Source organism: Agelaius phoeniceus, chromosome Z (assembly GCF_051311805.1).
Source record: "Agelaius phoeniceus isolate bAgePho1 chromosome Z, bAgePho1.hap1, whole genome shotgun sequence".
In the NCBI taxonomy this organism is placed as follows: Eukaryota; Metazoa; Chordata; class Aves; order Passeriformes; family Icteridae; genus Agelaius; species Agelaius phoeniceus.
This window is the reverse complement of record NC_135303.1, coordinates 92599368-92623872: the sequence shown is the minus strand read 5'-3', so window position 1 is coordinate 92623872 and position 24505 is coordinate 92599368. Positions and strand designations below refer to the sequence as shown.

The 24505-nt window shown below is 46.3% G+C and overlaps 1 protein-coding gene across 4 annotated transcripts in view; it reads right to left on the bottom strand.

Annotated features, from left to right (window-relative positions):
- Positions 1-24505, bottom strand: part of CTIF (cap binding complex dependent translation initiation factor) — a 148602-nt gene that overhangs the window by 88038 nt on the left and 36059 nt on the right. For 3 of the 4 annotated variants that reach the window (XM_077171337.1, XM_077171336.1, XM_077171338.1), the window contains 4 exons: positions 18056-18178; positions 14052-14125; positions 13109-13213; positions 9207-9282 (listed from right to left, as the gene is read on the bottom strand). In XM_077171337.1, the coding sequence (XP_077027452.1) occupies positions 9207-9282; positions 13109-13213; positions 14052-14125; positions 18056-18178 (378 nt within the window). The remainder of the gene's footprint in view (positions 1-9206; positions 9283-13108; positions 13214-14051; positions 14126-18055; positions 18179-24505) is intronic. The other variant, XM_077171339.1, reaches the window with a different exon arrangement.

Here is a 24505-nt window from a genome sequence, read left to right as displayed (position 1 = left end):
GACCTCTGGGTTACAGAATTTGGTCTGCTACCTCACTTGCTACCACAGTGAGGGCACCATTTAATCCCTTCATAAACAGTCTTTATTTTCCCCGTGGAAGAGACATCCAGGCGTCGTGTGCAGCAATAAATTTCCCACTTAAATGACAATCTTTGACCAAACCACCCTACATTGCAATAAACACTTACCCTACCACTAAATACCTATATTTACACCCATAGCTATATATACCTCTCTCCAAGCTGAATGGGATTCACTTACCTGCTGCCTCCGGGCAGGAAATTCGCATTTTAAGAACTTCTGGTCTCATTTATTGTATTGCTTTCTATTCCCACAACATCAGAGGAAAGGCAGCAGAAAAGGGTGGGGGAGCATCTTCTGGTTAAGAAAAAATTTATAAATGTGACAGGAAACATTAAACTCCTATTTTGTCGGACCAGGGACAAGGACATCCCCCATTAGCAGGATTTTTAGAGAGCGAGGTGTTTCTAGGCTCTCCAGGTCCCTCTGACAACGGGGATGTATGCACGTCTCCCTTCTCTGGTCCTCTGGTATGCCTACTTTTTTTTTTTTTTTGAGAGAAAATTCCTTCCTTCCCTTCATTTTATTAAAAATTCATCTCTTTTACAGAGAGCAGGGAAGGGGATTAGGATGTGGAAATAGCCAAGCCAGCAGAAATAGTTGCTTGACCAAGGCGACATTGAGTTTTTACTTGGGATCTTCAGGAATCTGGATTTTTTTTTTCTTAGCTACTTTTAATAATGTTTTAAAACTTTAATCATTCCTCCACATTACTTCCACGTTGCAGGAAAATATTCAGCAAATTCAAGGGAGTGCAGCAAAAACCCTCTCAGTTTTCTAATGAATCCCCTGAGAAAAAAATGTAACATTATTGAGAAGTTAAAATTCAGGCAGGATTTAAGGGCTGTGTTTTGGAGTCTATAGAAATGACTGAGAAAAAACCAAAACAGGTTTGCTTTGGATATTATATAGCTGCAAAAAAGCAAACCTTTCTAAAAGGGAAGTCAGCTGTAAAGCTGGGAAAAATCCAAGTAGCTCCCTGGTGTGTTTAAGCCAGAGCATAATGTGATGACATTTTTGAGCCTGAAATGCCTATTGAGCTGTTATTTATACCCCAGCACAATTCCCCTTGCCCAAACCAGTTAATTCCCCAGAAAACTGCAGTTCACAGGACTAAAACTTCTGGACTCCTTAAAAGTAAAACAGAGCATCTTTCTTTCTTCATCATCCTCCCAGGAACAGCTCTTCCATATTCCTACTTCTTTGTGGTCCCTGGTCATGAACCTAAAACCCAACCCTTCCTATTGGTAAGCCCAACATCCTAGTCCCAGCATCTCTTTGTGTCCACCCCTCTGTCGTCTCAGCCTGAGGAAAAGCTGCAAAGCCACCCACATCCCATTATTAATCTTATTTTGTGGTACAAACCAGTGGCTGGCAAACTGGGGTCCAAGGAATAGAGGCAGTCCTGCAGTGGGCAACCCATGGTGCCCATCTCCCTCCTCCTGAGGCCGGCATGTCCTTAACTTGGTGTGGGTACAACAAGGTAGGTGGGGGACAGGGACAGGTGGAAATACAGGTGTTCAGGAGAACATCCCACCCCTGACAGGGCAGCAGCACCTCCAGAGAAAGGGAGAACCCCTCAGCACATCTGGAACTGCTCTGGTGTGAGGAGCACCGTGCCAGACTGAGCCCTGCTGGAGCATCCCGTGGGAGATACAAGGAGCTGAGGTTTGTGTGGGCAAACGTGGGATTTCCAGGGAGTCATGAGAGGAAACATGACTCTTATGTTTAACCTCTAAGAATCAGCTCCCTTCAGGGCTTTAGTAGCTGAGGGGGTCACACACACCTTCGTTTTTGACCTCATTCTGCTCAGAGCCAAAATGCAGCTCACCCAAATTCAGCCCCAGGTGCAGAGAAACACCTGCATGTTTCCCCAGGTTGGACATGCACTCTGAGCCCGAGGTGGACACATCTGGATGAAGAGCAGCGTGCCCTGGCACAGGAGGGTGAGAGACACTGCAGAGTGGGGTTTCTGCTTGGAAAAAGCCTTTGGAGAAGCCTCATTTCCTCTGCCCAGAGCAGCGTTCCAGGGCCATGCAGCGAGGCCGCAGTGCCCTCTAGTGCTGCAAGGCTCCCCTCTGCCACCAGCCCGGTCCCCTCGGCCACCAAATACTGCCAAACATCAGAGCTGCTGCATTAACCACCCTTGTCCCTCCCATCTTCCCTCCCTGCTCATCCCAAACCCAAACCCCTGACCAGTCAATCCAGCTGGGGTGGGAGAACATCCCAATGCCTCCTATCCTGGCAAGCACAGCGGCCTGGCCCTAATTCTGGCCAGCTGACCAGTAGCAGCACCAGGAGCCACTAGAGAACAGGATCTCTGTGCCCACCAGGTTGGGAAGACACCCCCAGGAATTGTGAGCCAGCACTGCAACATCTGCCTGACAGCCAGAAGAGCAACACCAGCCGTGAGAAGAGAGAGCCTGTATCATTTTCCACAATCAGGAACTTGCTCTGAGCCATAATAATGATAACAGTAACGACAACAATAACAACAACAATTGTAATAATGATAATGATAAAAATAACAATGATAATAATAAAGTAATAATGGAAACATCAAAGTTCCTGGCCATTTCTCCAGTATTTTGTTTATGCACTGAATAAGGCTATTGGGCTTTTTCAAAATAAGGCTGTGGTATTAGGAAATTGGATATTAGGAAAAGTTTCTTAATGGAAAGGGCTGTCAGACCTTGGCACAGGCTGCCCAGGGCATTAGTGGAATTCCTATTCCCAGTCCCTGGAGGGATTTAAATGCCATGTAGATGTGGCACCTGAGAACATGGGTCAGTGGTGGCCTTGACAGTGCTGGGAGAATGGTTGGACTCAGTGATCTTATGGGTCTTTTCCAACTTCAATGTTTCTCTGATTCTGTGGTATGAAAGACCATCATAATCTGAAAAACCCACCAGAAGATCTACCCCTTCCTGCAAGTATGATAAAACCTTCAGGGTTTGTAACCTTCAGGGATCATAGGGACTGTGCTCTGCCAACAGAGCCCAGGTCCATGGGAACCAGGGAGGTGATGACCTCTATGGGACAGTCACAGCCTTGCTCCAGGACCTCTCCAGTGCTCTGGAGATCTCCATGGCCTTGTCTGCCTTCCTTTGCAATGCTGGCCTTAACTCTGGCATGGGAGTGATGCTGGAGGGGCTATAAGGGACCACAGCAGTTTGCCCTCCCTGCCCATGTGATGGTCACTGTCAGCTAGGTTAAATGCAACCAAAAAGGGCCTCAGAAAAGCTGTGCCTCGCTGGAAGCCATGGCAAATCAAAAGCTTTTTACTCAGGAGGAGAGCTCTGACTCCCAATACATTGTGACCTGTAGTCAAGTAAGTCTTGGCTCTTTGACAGGGACTTTCCACAGTGGTTTTAGCTGTTACTGTATTGGAAAGACCCTTGGGATATGGGCTTGTCAGGCAAGAAACCTTCTCTGAAGGCAGTGCTGTGCCCACACACTCTGAGCAGATTCCAGCAGGAAGTGGAGGCAGGGAGAAGTAATCCCCCATGTGGGGGCTCCTAGGGAGGCACCCCAACCTTTTCATACGTGGTGGACACATAAAGGACATCAGGGTTAGACCCTGTGAGGGACAGCAGGGACACAGAGCACAAGGGGCACACTCCACACAGACCAGGCCACTCCCAGTGGGAGGGGATGCCAGGCAGAGGGATCAGCCCACCCCAGATCCACCAGCACAGAATTGCCTGCTAGAAAAGGACCACATTGCCATGAGCTGTGAAAGAGGAGCAACCTGGGTTGCCTAACATGCTGGGTGAAATGAGAACTGCCAGCCTTGCAGTGTAGAAGGAGCAGACAAGAGGAGGTGGCCAGGTGAGAGCTCCATATGGTGATAGTGAATAACACCACACCACCAAAGACCGGTCTGAGGGCACCAAAGAGACCTGTTCTCCTGCTAGCACCTCCCTAGGAGGATCAGTGATCTGTAGGGTCCAGGAACAAGCCCTCACAACAGTGCTGGACACCAATCTCCCCTCCTTGCCTGCAGAGCAACAGCAAAGGGGTTGCTTGCCCATAACCTATCCTCTCCCCCTGGACACCTGGGTTGGCTTATCTCTCTTTAGGAGCCTTCCATATCTGACCAAACCCACATGAGAACTGGTCTGTCTCTGCACCCTACAGAGCTGACAGGGAAGGAACATGGGTACCTCAGGTGGGAATCATCCAGCCCCTCCTAGACCTCTACACTGAGGTGCAACAATCCATGTCCCAGCATGTCCATGCCTCACCTGGGGCAGGAACCCCAAGTGGCCAGCCCATGCACAGGTCCCACCTTTACTCACATGATCTCCACACTGAACTGTAAGGTCTGACTTGAAAATACTTGTCAGTGAGAAGAGGTCCCAAGGAAAATGGGCAAAGCTGCCTGTGGGTCCCTCAATCCCGGTGGTTTAAACCAGCACCAGGAGAAAAGCAGCACAGCATCAAGGCTAAAGGAAGAACCTGCAGCTTGCTTGCTTTTGCTTTCAAACACAGGCATGTGTGAAAAGGAAGAGTTTAAATAACAAATGTGTTTGCCTAAGCACCTATAGACTGAGCTACAAACCGGATCAGGAATCCTGGTGCTTCTAATCCTGTTTGGACAAAACCAGGAACGCAATGGTGTTAAGAGGAATGTGAACAACTTAGAGGCTGCCTTTCTCCTAAGGAGCTTCTCCCTTGTTTCTCTTCCAACAAGGAAGCTGGATGACGACTGCAGCCAGAAGAGAAACAAGCAGTTTATTGTAACTGCAAGCATATGACAAAAAGGGTCAAGAATCAGTAAGGAAACGGAAGTAGATGAGCTGAAGGCAGTAAGATGCCAAACCAAATGATATCAATGCCATCTTCCAAGTTTATCTCACTACAACAATAAAGCCCAATATGCCTTTCTGGAGTGCCACATTTCTACCTCCTAAAACACAAGGCAAGGAGCAGCTGGGCAGTGCAGGCACATTCCCAGCATTCAAAGGAGGACAAGCCCATCCCAAAGGCACGAGTTCAGCAAACTGAAAGTCAAACTCTGCAATACACAAGTCCAGAAACCACGTGGGACATGTCCCAAAACTCTCTGCTTGTGTCTAGCAGCATTTACAGCACAGGCCTGTGACATGCAGCCTCCTGTGTCCTTTGTGAGTTGCAGCAGTTCCACAGGAAGGAGCAGGCTGGATCTTGCTCAGAAAAGCTGTGACTGCCCCAACCCTGGAAGTGTCCAGGACAGGGCTTGGAGCAACCTGGGAGAGTGGAAGGTGTTGGAAGGGGATGAGCCTTAAGCTCCCTTCCAACCCAAGCTTTGTATAGGACAGGATTTGCATAGGATTCCATGATCCTATGATTTTGCAGAACACGACCTCTTGGGTTATTTTCTCTGGTAAAAATGTACATTTTGCCAAGGGCTTGCTTGCCAAGGACTCTGAAGACTAAATATGGGACCAGAGCACTTTGCATGTGACACATCCAAGCCTGAACAACTTCCCAAGTGCTTGCCAAAGGGAGCAAAAGCAAAAGGCATTGAGTCAGCCCTCCCTGTGACGTCTTCATGACGCCAAGGTGGTTATGTGGTCTCCTTCAACAGAACAGCTGATGTGGAAATGGAGAGGATGATAAAGACTCTTTCTGCATCTGAGCTGCGCCTCCCTATGCAGCAGATGCTCCCTGGTGTGCAGTAAAAAGCAGATCTTATGAATGGAGAACACTTACCTTCAAAAGAGTAATTTTTGGCAGCACTTTGGTGAATTAGTGCCCAAATCCTACTGCAGACTCCTATGAGTAAGGAGAGATGAAGAGGTTATGGCTTATGAGCTGAGCCAAGGCAATGACCTCATGAGCTCCTGGTCATGAAGCTTTCAAAAATAAAAACCTATTCACCAGTAAAAACAAGCAGCTCAGATGGATTTTGAAAGTATGGGCCAAGAGAAAGCTTCAAATTACGAGTTGTGGTGAAGGAGTTGTGAAGCCTGTGCATGTCCACGAGATGGCAGAGCACACCATGCTGTGAGAGCATCCCCGAGGACTGGGATGCACGAATTCCAAACAAAAGAAGAGGATCTGGGGAAAGGTAGCTTATTTTGCTTTGTCTATTTTTCCATCTTTTAATTGCCAAATAGTCATAGGCTTTCCCCGCAATATTTTATTAAAATACTATTGATAGATTTCAGCAGAAAAACTCATGAATAGGGGGATATTAACACCCAGATATCCAGAATAGTCTGCTCAACCCCTAGACAACCACAATATTCTGCTTAATTAGCGACATCTCTGCATCTCTCTATAGATACCCATACAGCCCTGGATGTACACTGGAGATTAGTTCAAGATTCATGTCCTATGTCTATCACACTTCAACACCAAAGGCACACAAATCTCCAAGCAGCCTGTAAGCAAGTCTCCCTATCTCTCTCAAACATGGTGCTTTTAACCTTTCCATGGCTGCTGAAGAACACCCAGCAGCTAAACACTTCCATCTGAATTGTGCTGGAGGATGCTTGGAGCACCCCAGTTGTGCTGGAGGGTGCTTGGACTGGTTCAGTCACACTGGAGGATGCTCAGACTACCCCAGAGGAGCTGGAGGATGCTGGCCCCTCCATCTGTGCATGCCTGCTGCAAGCAACCCATGAGCTCTCAAACACAGACAGAACAGGAGTTTATATATCACCAACCTGAAAAGCCTCTTCCTCAGGGTGCAACACCCATGAATGTAACAACCCCACGGGGGTGAAGGATTTTCCTTTCAGAGGCTCAGAGAAAGGAATATCTTCCCTTATGCCCCCCCTCCACTGCTCCACAGAGCCATTTAAAACAAGGGATGAGGAGCAGTAAAATCACTGTCAGCATTGCACGGCTGCATTCAAATCCAGTTAACAATGATATGTCAGGATTAAGCCAGCTGTCTGCAAGTATTTCACTTGTCCATGTTGAACAAGATCAACCCTCACCCAGAGCCACCTGGGTCCTAGCTCCCACAGACACATATGACTGCCTGTACATGCCAAGGTAAGCATGTCTGCAAAGCAATGCAGCACTGCACGAGTCTGCCTGAGGCACAAACAAAACATCAAATCCAGCATTCCCACTAGATCTTCCAGCTTAGAGATGTCACACTAATAATTAAGCCAGATATTAAGGCATATATTGGAATGAATTCATTGTATTCAATGTACTCTTAGGACATGATGAAATGATAGCCAGACCAGGAGGACCTGGCTTATTTAACAGCTGTTGATTAAAATCCTCTTGAAGGTAATCAGCTCCTCGCACCAAAGACAGTTTGATTCTTCATTTCCAATTATTCCCCAGGGAAACTAACCTTATTTTGCAGTATTAATGGGGTTTGTATCAGCTGAACCTGATGTTTTTTCCCTGTGACCTAAAGTCCAGACATACCAAACATGGAAGAGACTGAGCAGGAAGCAGCTGCAGGCAGTGCTCCTCCCTGCCAAAGTCAGCTGCCCTTCTCCACTCCTTCATGGACTCAGTGCCAAACAGTTCACCCAAAAGAAACAGTAAGGCAGATTGTCACATGGTCTGCAGGATGAGCAAAGCTCTTCCTCACATGATGTGTGAGCAAGAAGCCTGGCCGTTGGAATCCGAAATGCGAGGAATTCTCAGAACTTTGGGGCTGTAAACCAAAGCTTAGAATGAAAAGAGATAAACACAAGATTTGATTTGAGACCTTGGAAAAGGCTCCCAGACTTAAGTGCTAAAAGCGAGAATGTAGATTTATAGTTTAAGGTAGACATAGGCTAAGCTAAGTAGAAGAAAGTTTAGAGTTTTAGAGTTTAAGATATAGAAAAAATAAAAGTAGTTAGAGAGGTGAACAAGAAGCCTGGCCGTTGGAATCCGAAATGCGAGGAACTCTCAGAACTTTGGGCCTATAAGCCAAAGCTTAGAATTAAACACAAGATTTGATTTGAGACCTTGGAAAAGGCTTAAGTACGAAAAGCGAGAATGTAGATTTATAGTTTAAGGCAGACACATATTAAGCTAAGTAGAAGAAAGTTTAGAGCTTTAGAGTTTAAGATATAGAAAAAATAAAAGTAGTTACAGAGGTGAACAAGGAGTTTAGAATGCTGTGCTGTAGGTTTGTTTATCACAACATGATTGGCTAAGAAAGCTCACACTGCAGCACAGGTCCATAAGAAAAAATATTTAAGGGTTAGGTCAAAAACATAAATATCCTTGTTGGCAGCTTACTGTTTGTTAGTTAATAAATCCTTAAAAGGTCTTGTAACTAGAGGTCTTGTGACCTTCTGAACCATGCAGTGAAGATGTGAGCCAAACTCAGCCTTCCTGTCTATGTAGAAGATTAAAAACAAAATCACACCATCTAAACGAACTCAGAGGTCCCACCTCTAATTCATTCAAAATTCCCACACTTGGTGAGCTCTTGGCTCAGCACTAGAAAAGGGTAACACTACCACAGCACATGAGATGTTTTCATCCTTGCCTCTGGAGGCAAAGAGGTTTCAGAAAAAACACAGTGAGCATCCTCTGAAACTTGCCTAGCTTAGGGAACTCAGCTCCTTTGAGGACTAGGGCTCTGTAAAATGGAAGACTGTATGATGCTGACAAATTGACTTTTTCAACCTCTCTTCTGAACTGCAGGGTCTCATCCTGCTATTCCAAAACATCCACACATCAGAGGTCATTTAACCAGAACTGCCAAAACTGCAAAGAGAGATGTGGGGAAAGAACAGGCTGGAGAGAACACACACATGGATTACCTCTGCATATAAACATGGGCACTGCCCCAAAGGGGCAATACCTGGCTCAGCACACAGGCACTGCTGGCTTTCTGGCAGCAATCTATTTTGGAGCTGTCAGGAGGGGTTGATGCTTTTCAGAATCTCCTTTTCTTCAACATATGAGCCCTGTGTACATCCACATGTATACATATATAGGTATATACTGCCCTCAGTGTATCACCTCCTAACAAAGTCTGCATGGTAATTGCCCTTGCCCAGCACCAACACCTGAAACCACAGGCACAAATCTCCATCCCAACCCCTAAGGGACCACAGCCCAGGAGCTCTCCCAGTCCTGAGGAGGGTTTCCTAAGGGAACAGAAGGCAAGGAAGGCTCTGCTGCTGGTCCCCACCATGGCAGGGGCAGGTGTCCTCATCACCTACCTGCCACACTGGAAGGACTTTCTCTATGTCGTTCAGGTTGATGCTGTCACCATCCTCGTATTTCCCCTTTCCAAGCCTGTGGCAAGAGGAAAACAAAACAAAAGCACATGAAAACTCGTTGGAGACACAGTTAATTTTCTATTACAGCACAAGGGGAATATCAGTTGTTGCTGCAAAGGCCTCTCATGGAAACAAAGAGGCTCTCTCCGGAGCAAGTGTGCTGTGCCTCCAAAACACTCCCACGCAGGCGTAAAGCTGTTAATACAAAATTAAATGCTTTGCTCAGTCCTCTCCACCTGCACCATCTGCCACAGCTTGCAAACACTTTTGGTAGTAGCAGCAGTGAGAAAACCAAAGGCAGTCCTGAGCCCAGACCAAGCAAAACTGAAAGCACAGCCCCACCTGGACAGCAGAAATGAGAGCACAAAGAGAGTAATGAAAAACGTTTCCTTTGAAGTGCTGCTCATTTGCTGGTCTCCACGGGAGCTCCAGCTCCCCTGATGAGAAAGGTGTTGAAAATCAGCAAACACACACCTCAGACAGGAAACAGCAATCAATATAAATATAAACAGACAATTTGAAAGACAAAGAAGTTGGGATGAGAAGTCAAGCACTCACACACCATACATAGAAGTGGCAGCTGAAGGACTTTCTTGGAACAAGAAATGAGAAAAACAATCCAAAGATAATTACTAGTTGGGTGCAAAGAGTTTGTGATGATACAGATAAAGAAAGAAATGGTCAACAATTATCATCCTTTTATGTTCACAAACAAGAGAGATGATCTTTCTTTATTATGCAAGAATGATAAAATCCTTTTTTTTTTTTGTCAGTTAGAAGCAAGATAATGTTAAATAAGATACAGTAGAGACTTTGGTAGCAGCGGACCCAGGTAATCAGTGCCTAGAAGTCAGAGCAAAACAGATTTTGGATTAGAGAAAATGGGAGAAAAAATGGCACATGCTGAAGTACCAGGCTCAAAATCCAGCAAACCAAAGGGAAACAATTTAATTAACTTTAATCAACTTGAGCACCCTGGTTTAGCAAAAGGCACCTCTGACCATGGTAGGGGGGCTGGACTAGGTAATCTTGAAGATCCCTTCCAAACCATTCTGTGATTCTGTATTTATTGGAAATCAGAGGTGTTCAACAATTGACTTTCCATTATAGATGAAATACTGACTTCGAGTTAAAAAGGTAAAAATATAGTGTACATACACATACAGAAACACACATCTAAAAAAATATTTATATATATGTATTTATATAGACGAGAAAAATCCTGTCACACATCTGGGTACAAACAATGCCAGCTGCAGGTGACAAACACAAGTGTACTGTAGGAAAAGGTCATCTGAAAAGGGTGGGGACTGTCCCAGGCCGAATTTCTGATGCTGAACTGTGGCAAAAAGGCAGGGGATGAAGAGGAGGCAGGGATTAGGAGGAAGAAGGCAGCTTTCCTCTGGAGACAGCATGGCTGAGCCCCAGCTACAGGACCACAGGCAGCGCTGGCAAAGTCGCGCTTCAGAGAGGCCACAGGGAAATTCCTTAGAGTACCTGAAAAACTCAAGTGACACATGTGCTTGGGAGATACCTGGAATGAAGAGAAAATACCAGCTACAAAAGGATGTTTGATCTGGAAGAGTACAAGCAGAGCAAGAGCTAGCACTGGAAATTAAAGACAGATGAATTCAGGTCAGAAACACAGTACAGCTCCCTGCTTTTTCTTAACTGTTCCACTTGTGATTATTCAGCATGCCACCAAACAGCATCTCCCAAGAAAAGCAGGTGTCTCCCTGCAGGAAAATGCTTCACCCAACCAAAAGTCACTTGAGGTCACACAACTAGATGCAACTCCATGGCCAGCCTTGGGCAACTGATCAGACTGAGGAATAAAATGGTTCTTTTAGTGTTGAAAACACACACTGAACAGCATAGTCCTTTTTTTTCCCTATTATTTTTTTCACTGCACAGCTAAATTTTTAAAAAAAGCTTCCTATTCAAGCAAGAGGGGAAAATGCCTAGCTAGCAGGTGGAGATTCATGGAGGCTCAGCAAGCTGAATCTCAGCACAGATTCACCATGGAGAGCTGATGAATGCACATTACAGTCAGCTTTAGAAATCAAAAAAAAAATAAGAACAATTTCGTCTTTCTTTGTGCTTCTTCTGTCCTAGCCAGGTTACTTACATGGCATGCATTTTGGAACATGCACTGTTTTGTGCTGATAGCATCTGCTTAACTTTTCTGCACATACACTAATTTTTACTCCACCTCAACAGCTGCAATATTTAGGAGTGATTAAATATCTCACCTTTACACTGCCTCCTCTACCTGTTTGCAATGTGGGCATTCTCAATACATCAGGAATCAGAGGAAAAACACAACACCAACCCTGCTCCATCCTCCCTGCACACAGCAGCTGTCACTGGCAGGATTGCCTGGCAAGTGCCATCAACCATGGAGCATATTGTATCTTCTTTTACAGAAGAAGCACATTATATCTTATTTTATAGAGGGCCCCTTCATCTCATTTTTTCAAACTGATCTGAAAAAACGGGATTGAACTTGGCTGAGAGACTTTGTGACTTAGAAATTTAGTGTTATGTTGTTCCAAATGTTCTGAAAACTGCTCTTTATAAACCTAGTATACCTTACTTACAGAGCAGAAAAAAAGGTTGTCTGAGTCTTCCTGTCCCTGCATGGTACAGGAGCCTACTGCAGATGCTGAGCCTGGGTGGTATGGGATTTCTGGCCTGGATGGATGTTTCTAATTGTTTCCAATCAACTGTTCTAATAACAATTCTAAACTTTTCTTCTAAACAAGAGATGTGCAGACCAGGCACATGGCACAGGCCAGTACTTTGGCAAAACCAAATTATCAGCAGAAAAATGTCTCCAAGAGAAGATTTCCACCCCTGCAAACAAGATGGCAGTGATGGAACATCAGCTGCAACCACATCTTTTAGACCTGTTCTAATTTTTTCCTTCCTCTATGCTCTGAGTGATAGCATGAGGAAAACCTGATCTGTAGAATCATGGAATTGTAATGGTTGGAAAAGACCTCTAGGAGCACCAAGTCCAAGCATTCCCATTGGCCAACTGACCAATGTCCCCAAATGCCACATCCACATGGTTTTTAAATTTCTCCAGGGATGGCAACTCAACGCTTTCCATGAAGAAACTGTTCCTAACATCCAACCTACACATCCCCATATGCAACATGAGGCCTTTACCCTTATCCTGTCATTTGTTACAGGGGAGAAGAGCCCAACTCCCACCTGGCTGCACCCTCCTGTCTGGGAGTGATGGTTTCTCCATCTACAGAGAACCTGCAGGGAAATGGTGATACCTATCTAGGCAATGCCAGTGAGACACTTGGTGTGAGCACACATTTACTTGGTTTGACCAACCAACAACCAGTAAGGAATCCAGAAATACCAGGGAAACCTGTGGAGGCTGTCACAACCAAAGGGAGCTGTTGAATGTTTTCACAGTTTTATGAAACACATTGATGCTCTCTCCTTCCCTGAACTCTTGCCGGGAAGAACAGTGTGATTCACAGGAACTGTAACCAGGTCAGCACTAAGCCAGGATCTTTCCTCCAATATCCAGAGATGTCTAAATTTAGAACACCAGGATCTAGGAGACTTGGATCCAGAGTTATTTTAACATTGAGATCTACCAGGCAATGCAAAAATACAGAGAACAACTCTGCTCCAGCTCAGAACTGGAAGACAGAGGAGCCAGACAGACTGATCATGGCATTCTCAAACTCTCTAAATAGTCCAGTGCTTCTTCCCATGTCCTCTGTGTGAGATGTGCCACCAAGCCAGAGTTCCTAGAGCAAGGGAGAAGTTAGAGACCTTCCTGGAGAGCACAGTATTGCAGACACAGCACTCACCCTTCTCTGTCTATGTGAGGCAATGGGTGTTTGGAGGTGTTTCGCAGCTTTCTGTGAAACTGGGTGAAATCTAGTTTTTCAGGCTGCAAGTCCCACGTTGCACCACTAGGAGAGAAAAACAGGGAAAAACAGAGAAAGGAAGTCCACTACTAATTTAACACCACTGAGCTGAAGAGCAGAGGGCACATTGGAGCCTGCAGACAAGGAAAGCTGGCATTTCTGGAAGCACCACTCCCCACTCCCTGCTGCAGAGCACGTGGATGTGAGCCTCCAGCCTTCACACTGATGCATCTCTTTTCATTTTTTCCTGGTTTTTTTTTGGTATGCTGAGCTCTTGGGGCTTTATCTAAGCCTCTAATTTTGATACAGAAGACACCCTGCAAGATATACTCGCTCTCTGTACCAAGAGGGTATTGCAACAGGTCCATGAAATGATGTTCTCTCTGGTCCTGCACAACCTGTCTGCTCCAGTGACTCAAGATTATGCAGATTATGCATAAAACTGGACAGGAAGGATATTTCATTGCTTTCACTGAGACAGCAGCTGAAGAGTTCTTCACAGCAGTTAAGAAGCCAACACATAATGGCACCTCCAACTAATGGGAGAGTAAAATGCCAGAGCAGCAGCTCAGAGCTGATTCAAGTCTTGCCTGTGCAGTTCTGGGGTGACTATAAGTAATTATACTGGTACTGGTTTCAGGTGTTTGAACTGCAAACCCATACAGTGGCCTCTCCAAAACACACAGGATGCTTTAAATAGACTGTGCTTGGTGCCACAGGCTAAATGGAGATGGGGAGGAGGAGGAGCAGTGATGTCAGCCTTACCAGGGTATTCTCTGGTGCCTGGGCACCAGCAGGATGGACACACCAGAGAGGGCTAAGACAAGGCATGGTCCATCCTAAAAGTCCACCTCTGTCTTAGAGCAATTTAAAACCAGCTTACCTGAAGGAGTCAAAGGTGTTGGCAGCCCAGATGTCTGTGCCCAGCATGTCAAGGTTGCTCTCCTTGTTGCCATTCTAGGAGAGATGGAAAGGTGGTTACTTATCAGGAGGCACATGGAGCTATCCTGGCCAGGGCACAGCCTGTCCCACCAGCCACGGCACTGTCTTGGCTCTGCACAAGGGATCCTGTGCTCCTGTGTGAATCCATGCAATGCAGAGACCCCTCACCTGCTGCAAAAGTGCACCCTGAAGGCAAGGAGTGACAGTGTCAGCCTCGGGGACACAGAGCTGTGCACAACATGGAGCAGAAAATGCACAAGCTCAGCTCTGACTCCAGCCCTGCCTTCCTGCCCCATATCCACAACCATGATCCACCAAGGTCCAAGGTCCAGGCTCAGATTCACAAAATCACAGGATCATTTAGGTTGGAAATGACCTCCAAGACTGAGGCCAACCTGTGCCCGATCCCCACATGTCACCCAGCCCAGAGCACTGAGTGCCATATCCAGGTGTTCCTTGAACACTGGGGATGGGGACTCCACCAATACCCTGGGCAGCCTGTTCCAAGGCTTAACAATCCTTTCCATAACAAAATTCCTCCTCATGCCCAACCTGAGCCTGCCCTGGCCCAGCCTGAGGCCGTTCCCTCTGCTCCTGTCCCTGTTCCCTGGAGCACAGCCCGATCCCCCCGGCTGTCCCCTCCTGTCAGGAGCTGTGCAGAGCCACAAGGGCCCCCCTGAGCCTCCTTTGCTCCAGGCTCAGCCCCTGCCCAGCTCCCTCAGCCTCTCCTGGGGCTCCAGCCCCTTCCCAGCTCCGTTCCCTGCCCTGGACATGCTCCAGCCCCTCAGTGTCTCTCTTGTCCTGAGGGCCCAGAGCTGTCCCCAGCACTGGAGGTGCCTCAGCAGGGCCGGCACAGGGACAGGCCCTGCCCTGGGGCTGTGTCACAGCCTGGCTGGGACAGTCCAGGGGCCACTGCCCACCTGGGCACCCTGGGCTCACATCCAGCTGCTGGCACCAGCACCCCCAGGGCCTTTCCCCATGGGCATTATAAGAAGTCTCCAGCCAGCCGTGAAACACCTTGAATTTTCCCGTGCAGGCAGCTGCTTTTGTCAAAATGGACAACCCAAAGCACGAGCATCTAAAGCAAAGACCTCACATATGTTATTCAAAGCCCCTTCACAGTCATCAACCCTCACATGCCCTCCCTGTACAAAGAGGGCTGCCCCCTCCACCCTTTACAGGTGAAGTAAAGCAGGTTGGATTTTGCCATTCAAGAAATCAGACTTGACTCAGTCTGGATGGATTGAATGCATTGCACACACATAAGGAGCCCATATTAACCAATTTTCCCCTCAACATTTCTTATTCAGATTACTCACAATCTTGCACATATTCAGATTATTTAAGCAACTCAGTCCAAATGGTCCCACTCTGGCAAAATACATAGTAGAGAAGGTGGATTCCTCGTCATAAACCTTCTGCCATTTTAAAGTATTATTAATATTAACCAAGACATTATAAATTCATTAAAAAATGTGACCATTTCTTAATGAAGTCCCAGAGCTCAATCTGCTCACAAATTGAGCAACACTTTCCCAACCAATGTCAGGGACACATGTCCTTAGTGAACAGATGGTTACATTCTGCAGTCATTTCCAGCACAACCAATTTAAACACCCGAAACTCCAAACACAGACACACTGCTCCCTTTTTAGTCTCCTCTGAGGGGTTTAAGGATTATGATTTTAACCCCTGGGGATCTGCAAGTTGACATGTCTCTGCTCGGAAACAAATTACCAGAAATACATAACTCCCGTGATAAGTTACAGAAGATGAGCTTTTTATTTTAGGCAAATGTAAGCACGATTTTCTCCCACCAAGGAGAGGAATTAGTTTCTTAAATCCTTACAAGCATTCAAATGCAGTGTAAAGGAAGCACACATGTGCAGGTTATCACGGCTGACACACAGAGAAGAGACAAATCCATTTCAGGTGGTGAGGAGGTCAGGCAGCAGTTGGACATTCTCAGCCAGACCTGGTCCTCCTAGAAGATGTCCCATAACCTCTTGGAGACGCTCCAAGCATCAGCCAGACTCCACAAAATGGTGCCAGTGATAACACACCTTGTCATTAAGTCCTGAGTCACTGTGGCCATTTCCAGACACCTTTCTGGTCTTCTATGACCTGTCTTTAGAACCAGTCTCTGTCGGCTCACAGGACAGGGAGCAGCAGCCTTGCAGCCCTGGGCTGCAGGGAGCTTACTAAAATGCTCACAGCACAATGCCAAGACTTAATAATAAGACTTCAAAAAGCCAATTCTCAAATCCAGGTATAAAAAAAGATTAAAAATGGCATGTATTTAAGAAAAGCAGTGACTTGCTGTCAGTCCCCCCAGGACTGCAATTATAACCATCAGCAATTTTAACATGAAGCTCCCAGTGACCCAACCCTCAGCTTTAGATAATCTTTTTCACTGAGAAGGAGTTAGTACAGCTGAAAATTAATTAATTCACTCAGAATGATAATTGAGAGAGACGCTTTCACGAGTAACACCAGTACTCTGAGAGATGAGACATCCAGTAAAGCAGATCCTGCACACAATCTGGTTTAATTGCACATCCACAACCTCTGTCCTCCTGCCCCTGTGAGCACAAATGACCTCCATCCACTGCTGCCCAGCCCCTGGAGCTGCCCACACAAACAGGGACGGGCCCACGTGGACTCTGGCTGTTTACCATGCATGCAGCTTCAGCAAATTCCCCACAAAGTCAGCATTTGCATGCACACAGCAGCTTTGCAAAGCCCAGCTCAGCGTCCCACCTCTCGCTGCTCCTCATTTCCATTCTCCAGAAAACAAATAGGAAATCATGCCCTTTGCTGCACAACTGCAACCAGGTTAAATCATCACTGCACACAGAACAACACCAAGTGGCCACCTGGGTCTCTGCTATAAATTCAGGGATTATCCTGTGCCACGTATTACTTAAGCATTTTTCAGTTCTGATCTTGAGGAGCTTCCCCCACTTTTCCTCCTTCTCAGCTGCCTACAACCCCTGGCTGCACTTTGGTAGAAAATAAAAAAAGATGAGATAGATACTGAACTACCTGAAAATTCAGGGTTTCCTTGTTGAAAACCGCAAGTTTTCATATGAAAAATACAGACAAAAATATAGAAATTTTCAGGAAGACAGTATTATCCCTGCTCAAAGAGGCAATGATATGTTGAGTCTCATTCCCACCAGAAAGGACCATCACTTTCCAGATATAACCTGGTTCTGTGGGTCCTCTCCCACCACAGCATGACTCAGAAGAAAAGCTATTTCCTTAAGATCTTCAGGGGGATGAAATGGATGAATGGACCAGGACTTTACCACTGGCTCCCAACCTCAGAGTGTCAGAGTCTGCCATCCATTTCTGGCACAGCTTGTTCTCCTGTGTGCATAAAGGAGAGCAACTCCAAGAGAAGACAGGACATAGGCTGACTGAAACTAACAGGAATGGTCCCTTGTCTCAGTTCAAGGATGGACCTAAAACCATACAAAAAGTTAATTCTTAGAGTCTTTTGCAGGGTAGGAAGGTAACTTCCCATATAGCCCTGCAGACAGCTCACACAGAAAGCAGCTGGACTTAAGGTCACCATTTAACACCATCTATGTGCTGCCCACTCATCTTTCAACTTCTATTGAAGACCTGCCAGCAAATAATTACAGACATCTCTTGATTTCTCAAAACTGAAATACACCAAGACTTCAAATACAGAAAAAATCCCTGATTTCCTTTGCACTTAACCAGCTGACTAGGGACTTCTTTCCCAAAGCTAAGGCAATCAGCACACCTCAGTGGGTCACACAGCATGAGTGAATTAAACAGGTCTTTGCAGTGTCCTTCCCAGCTGACATGCACCCACACCTCGTGTGACACACACCACAAACAGGTCGTGAGGGGGATGCCTCCAAGAAGCAGCAAGCACGGGACACAGCTTCAGCACCTCACCACCAGGTATACCTTGGCTGATTGCCTGAACTGGCTGCTTCTCCTGTGGCTGCCAGACCTGGATCCAGAGCCCTGCCTGGAGCTCGACCCCGGCCGGGATCCTGTGCTCCCACTGCTGCTGTGATCACACTCTTCCTGAAAACAACAAACAGGTTGCTTTAGTCAAGGGCCACTCCATCCCACACACTCCAAAACCACCGACCTGATGGAACAGGACAGCTCCAGCTCCCAGGCCATTGTGCCTGCACCTAAAAAACCATGCCCGTGACCAGCATCCTGATTGTGGGGCTTCCTCTGACTCCTTTGACATGTTCTATTTACAGACTGCAAAGGGATGACACTGTGGGAGGCTCTGATGAGGATAAGATTTGGCCTTAGTGCTCTAGTGTATGCATGGGGAAAAATAACACTTACCTTCTCTATCTTCATGAGTATTAACTGTGGGTATTCATCAACCCCACATCCTCTAAAGCTGCTGAAGGGCATTTGGACAATATCTTTAATAACATGCTTTAACTTTTGGCCAGCCCTGAACTGAGTATGCAGTTGGACTGGATAATGGTTGGTACCTCCCAGCTGAAATATCCCATTCCATTCCATTCCATTCCATTCCATTCCATTCCATTCCATTCCATTCCATTCCATTCCATTCCATTCCCCTCCCAGGCCCAAATAAACTTCTCAGTCAGTTTTCCCACTGCTCAGCCCACTGTTGGAGTCCAGTTATTCACATGGTGGAGGACTCTTGTAGTTCACCAGGAGACTCATTACACAAATAACTATTTTTGTCTCTTAAGGAGCTGTGGCTGATGTTCTCCTTTATTCTCTCACTTGTTGTGCTGTCAAGCAAACTGCAGGTTTCTTGTTCAGCTCTCAAGGCATAATGACTCATTTGAAAACCAGAATAACTCACCTGACCAGCTCTACCCAAACACCCCACAAGGTCTCTAGGGAGAAAGGTGGATATTGTCATGGCAATTGCTCCAAAAGCTTTGCTCAGAGACTTGGGAAAGACTTCTGAAGTGACCTAAAATTATTAAAACCCCATGATACCACCAAGTGCAGAATATTCAACTCTTCCAAGTACTCTGAAAATCTGGGAAATACAAAGGGAAGCCTGTGTTTTAGGGCTGGTGTGAGAGGTGACAGCTTCAAGAGGGTTTCTCATGTCTCAGATGTTCTCATGGGGCTACATGAGGTCCTGCAGACACTACCATGGGCTAAGGCAAGGGCAGGACCACCTCAGCCTTCAAAGCCAAAAGGATTCACCACTCAAACTGCTTTTGAACACAACAGCCAAGTCCAGGCCACTAACTTCAGGGCACAGACCAGGTCCCAGCTCCACCACTGCCACCTGACTTGGATGAGGCAGGAAGACAATTGCACAGCAGAACCTGAACTACCTAGGGTGATGCTACCTGGTGGTCCAGCATGGACCTGGATGCACATGAAACATGGACGTGTTCACCCAACACAAGGAATTGGAAGCAAAACACTCCAGTGCTGGTTTCTGCATCGCTCCAGCTGGACATTCTGCACCCTACATCCCAGTAAGCTTCAAAGCAAGTTTAAATACATTGTGGTGTTGACTTAAAAAGAGGCAATTATCTGGTTTTCAAGTTGTAGATAAACGAAATTGGAATGTGGTTATTTCCACTGACAGTTACAGCACCTTCTTCTTCCCTTCTTACCACACTCTGACCCAAATCTCCCAATAGCTGAGAAATACCAAATGGCACAAAAGGAGTTGTTCAATTGGCATGAAGGGATAAAAAACGTGGTGGATGTCAGGCAGGTCGCTTCAGGAAGGCCTGGAGAACAGCCAACCTTGTAGGCAATCTGAGAAGTGAGAAATACCTCCTTTGACATGGGAAATACGTGCACCAGCTGAAAAGGTGGCTGGGAGAAATACACCCTCATGGTTGATGTTTGAAGGATTAATTGTATCCTACACAGTGAACATCTTGTTCACACACACACACAAGATTTCTGTGCCAAATGCTGCAGGTCAGCACATGCACACTGAAAGACACTCTGAAAATAAAAACTGTTGATTTATATTCAGTAGACCCATCTTTTAAGAGTGGTTTTCTACAGACAATCCAAGATGTTGCAAATTCCAGAAATGCAGCTGTTGTGAGAAACGAGAATATTGGTATCACCATGCATCAATGTCCACCAAGAAAAGCCACTGGATACAGCACAAAGTTACCATTAGATCACAATCACAGGTGAGTTTAATAAACCAGCTTGTCTCCTGGCTCTAACTCATGGCCTGGGGCTTTCGCCCTGTTTACCTTCCTCACATTTATCAAGCACTGATATTAATATTGAAAACCAAATTGTTTTTTTAAATAAAATTGCTACACTAAAAACAGTTGAAACATCTGCTGAAGATGCAAATGGTTTAAATTGAGAACTGCCTGAATACACTCATGTTCAAACTCACCAGCACAGCCAAGCTCAGTGTTTCCCTCAAATTTCTGACTAATTTCCACAGATAAACAACTTTTTACTGGTACCTTACTGAAGGGGATTGAAATCTCCAGAATGAAAATATGACCCCCAGAAACAATCCCACACACTTCTGATGGCTTTGTGTCCTGCAGTAAAGCTCTTTCATGCTAAAATGGACCCTCTCTGCAGACTTAATGTGGGAACTGGGCTGCTCGCACCAACCTCATGGGCGATGCTCAAAGAGTGGGTGAGAGCATGCAGGTGATGACTGTTCTTTAAAAGAACACCCAAGCAGCAAAACCCCTTCACCAGCATCACTGCAAAGCCCATAAAAACCTATTCCCAGACTCCAGAGGCAGCTGGAGTCCAGCAGAAAGCCACGGCTTGGCACTGGTGACACGCGGCACTGCTTTTCCTCCATTCTGTGTATGTTCCACACACAGCTCCTGCTAAACTCACCCACCATGCTGCAGGAACAGAATTGGCTGCCAAAGGAGATAAACACTGAAGAAACAGCTGTAATGGCACAAAGCTCTCCACTCCTTGCCTCCTGCTGACCCAATTCCCCATTACTCTGCCGTGCCCTTAAAAAACCAAGGATCTCCCAGTCTCTCTCAGCTCCCCAAACAGTCCTTGAGCTCTGGCTCACAGATCTTATTTGAGCTCCTCCACCTACCATTTCTGGTCTACACTCACCAGCAGGAGATGGGACCTCTGAGCCACACTTTGGGACTGGGAGGGAAAACACTATCCCTTCAGAGACTGATTCCCAGAAGCTGCTCAAAACCATGCCAATCCTTCTGGCCAAGCTCTGCACCTTCTCAGGAACTGTCAGGCTCATGCACATTGCCAGCAGCCCTCCTTTGGAAACTAGCTGTCAAATCTAACATTTGCATTTTAATTAGCAATAATCGTATGTTTCACTTACACTGCAATTTTCACCTTTGCAGTGAGCTCTTTGAGGCATGAACTAATTAATCCTGCTGCCTTTGCCAGCCCAAGAGTTAATATTTTCTGCTGCTTCAGTGCAAGTTTGAAAATCCTATTTGCAGAAAAAGAAGATAAGTTTTCCCCAGTGCAGAAGCCATAAATGGAAACACAGTGATCACCTACGTGGCTGCTCTCAGTGAAGATAAGTATGGGTGAAGTGGGCTGTGCTGGTAGAGATGCAGATCTACCCTGGCAGCAGCACAAGTTACAAGTGTCCTGAAGATATCAATGGATTCTGGATGAGATTCATGTTCAATTGTATGTAAAAATTGCAATATTCAATGTACAGCATCCTTGGGTAGGCCAGAGGTAAAATAACAGGAATACTCAGAGTTCTCAGGACCCCAAAAACCTCTGAGATATCCCCCAGCATGCCAAAGGTCTCACATCTGCACCAGGAGATCCCTAGATCAAGTTGTGGGGTGTCCTTCAAATGGTTCCTCAACTTTGATCTTACTCCTGGTCAGATCAGAAAACAGGTACTGTGTAAAAGGCCCTTGTTGAGGTTTTTCTGCAGTGGAGGTTTTCACACACCCAATTTGTGCTGCTGCCAAATCTTCCTGTTATGCAGAATTTTTGCACTGCACTCCAAGTACCTCCCTAGACCTACTCCAGAAAAACCACTCCAATTTTAATAAGGAAAACCAAAGGCCTAATTATTTTAATAACTCAAAATACACCTTAAAAAAAAAAACAAAACAAAAACCCAACCGTAAGATTACTCTAAATATCTTAGTAGAGTAAACTTTCTAGCTTCTTTCTCCTCAAAGTATTACATAAGAACATTAGAAACTGTTACGAAAATGTGATGCAGAACCCCCAACCCTTTGGTTCTGTTCCTTCCCTTCCCAGGTCTATGTCCACCTTCCCCAGCCCTCTCCAATCTGCAGAAGGGACACCATACATCACTTTGAGATCTTTTGCCAACAGGGAAAGTAAGGTTTTATCTATACTTGTGTCATAACACAGGACCAAAGGACCTGATGGACTTGGAATTAGGAAGTTAAGCTTACATGATCTTTCTGGACTACCTGGGAAAGGACCAAGCCTGTGTGGTTGTGTTTTTTGGACAACACTGGAAGAGCCATGCTAGCCAAGGATGTGCTAGATAGCTCACTTACACACAAGGATGAAGAGGAGGAAGACTGAGGGCTCTCAGAATGGCCCTGAGAACTCCAGACGTGCTATGGAAACCCATCAGCAAGGCCCTGTCCCAGCCTCAGAGGAAATGGCTCATGTCATCCCTTCCCTGCCTAGAGCTCCAGCACTGACTGACCTATTCATCCAAACCTGGAAAGATGGAGACCTCAAAGGTTAATCAAATCTCACAAAAACAGGAGTGTGGGAAGCTCTACGATGGGCAGACAGGCATCACCTGGTCTTCTCTACCCAAACAGAAAATGAGGGTGACAAGATGTCCTCTCATGTGACCCACTGGTGACACCAGGCCCAGAAGACACTTCTTCCCACCCTCAGTAAGCAGCAGCAATTCTCCAGAGCAGGCATCGAGGCAATAAAAAATCTCCCTCCCAGATCTCCTGACACCCAAGCAGGTGTCTGCTTCACATGAGGCAGTGCTGCTTCATGAGGCCGAGCCCAAACACAAGTCCCAGAGATAGTTACACCTTTACATTAGCTGAAGGACTTGATTTCTTTCTCAGCAGTCCTCTCCAACCATAACTGAGCAGGGCTGCATCCACTAAGGGAGGAAGCATCACCTGGCAATTACAGGCAGAAAAGTGACTGGTTTTCTCAGAGCTGCTTTTTGCCCATGGGCAGGTCACACCACCTAAAGTCCTACTTTCTTCCTCCATCAGGCAGGCATGCATCAACATGTACTCACTGGCAAAGCCACTCTTCTGCTTTCTCCTTCTCTTGCTTTCTCCTTCTTGCCTTCTCTGCTTTCTCCTTCTCTTTTGGAAACACAAAATCAGTGTCTGCAGCATCAGCCAGCATCCACCTGCCCCAACACATCCTCAGCATGGTGGACAACCTCAGCTGAGTTCATTGTACAAACTGGCCCTGGCCTACAACATGAGCGGGCCAACGATATGGAGAACCCCAAATGTATTCCCCAAACATGGAACTGTTGGAGCAAGTCCAGAGGAGGCCATGAGGTTGATAAAAGTATAGGAGCACCTCACCTGTAAAGATGGGCTGAGAAAGTTGGGGCTGTTCAGCCTGGAGAAGAGAAGGTTGTGTGCAGACCCCACAGAACTTTCCAGTATCTGAAAGGAGCCTAAAGGGAAGCTGGAGAGGGACTCTGCATCAACAACTATAGTGACAGGACAGGGAGTAATGGGTACAAATTGATAGAGGGGAAATTTAGACTGGATATTAGGAAGAATGTTTTTACTGTGAGGGTGGTGAGATACTGGCCCAGGTTGCCCAGGGAGGCTGTGGATGCCCCAACCCTGGCAGTGCTCATAGCACACAAGGCCCTGAGCAACCTGTTCCAGTGGAAGGTGTCCCTACCCATGGCAGGTGGGTGATTTTTAACATCCACTCCACCCCCTTAATATTCTATAATTTCAGAAGTTTTTCCAGAGTCATCCCTCTTGTTTTCTTTCACATCTGGACCCAAGGATAGGCAACTCAAATGAGACACAGACTATCCACCAGCACAGGGAAAATGAATTACAAATTTAGTCAGGAGACCCTGCCAATCCACTGTCTCTCCAGCCCTATCTGGTCAGCCAAGAATTTGGGGCATTACATGCTGCCTGCTGATGTCACTGGACTTAAGCCAGCAGGACAATTTCACTGCTAAATTCAGTTAATCTGGACCCAGTGACATGTCCTCTGTCCCCTGTCCAAGACCATGATTCCCTTCCCACCTGCTTCTGCAGCATCCACCAGGCAGGATCTCCTGATGGCTGATCCCAGGAAGTTAAGCAGCACTGATGCCTGCAAAAGAAAATTTTCTGGAACTGTGAAAGAAAAAAAATCTGCATAGATTGATTTTTCCACTCTCCATTAAAACTGAGCTCCTCTGTGCAGTGCAATCTGCTGTTA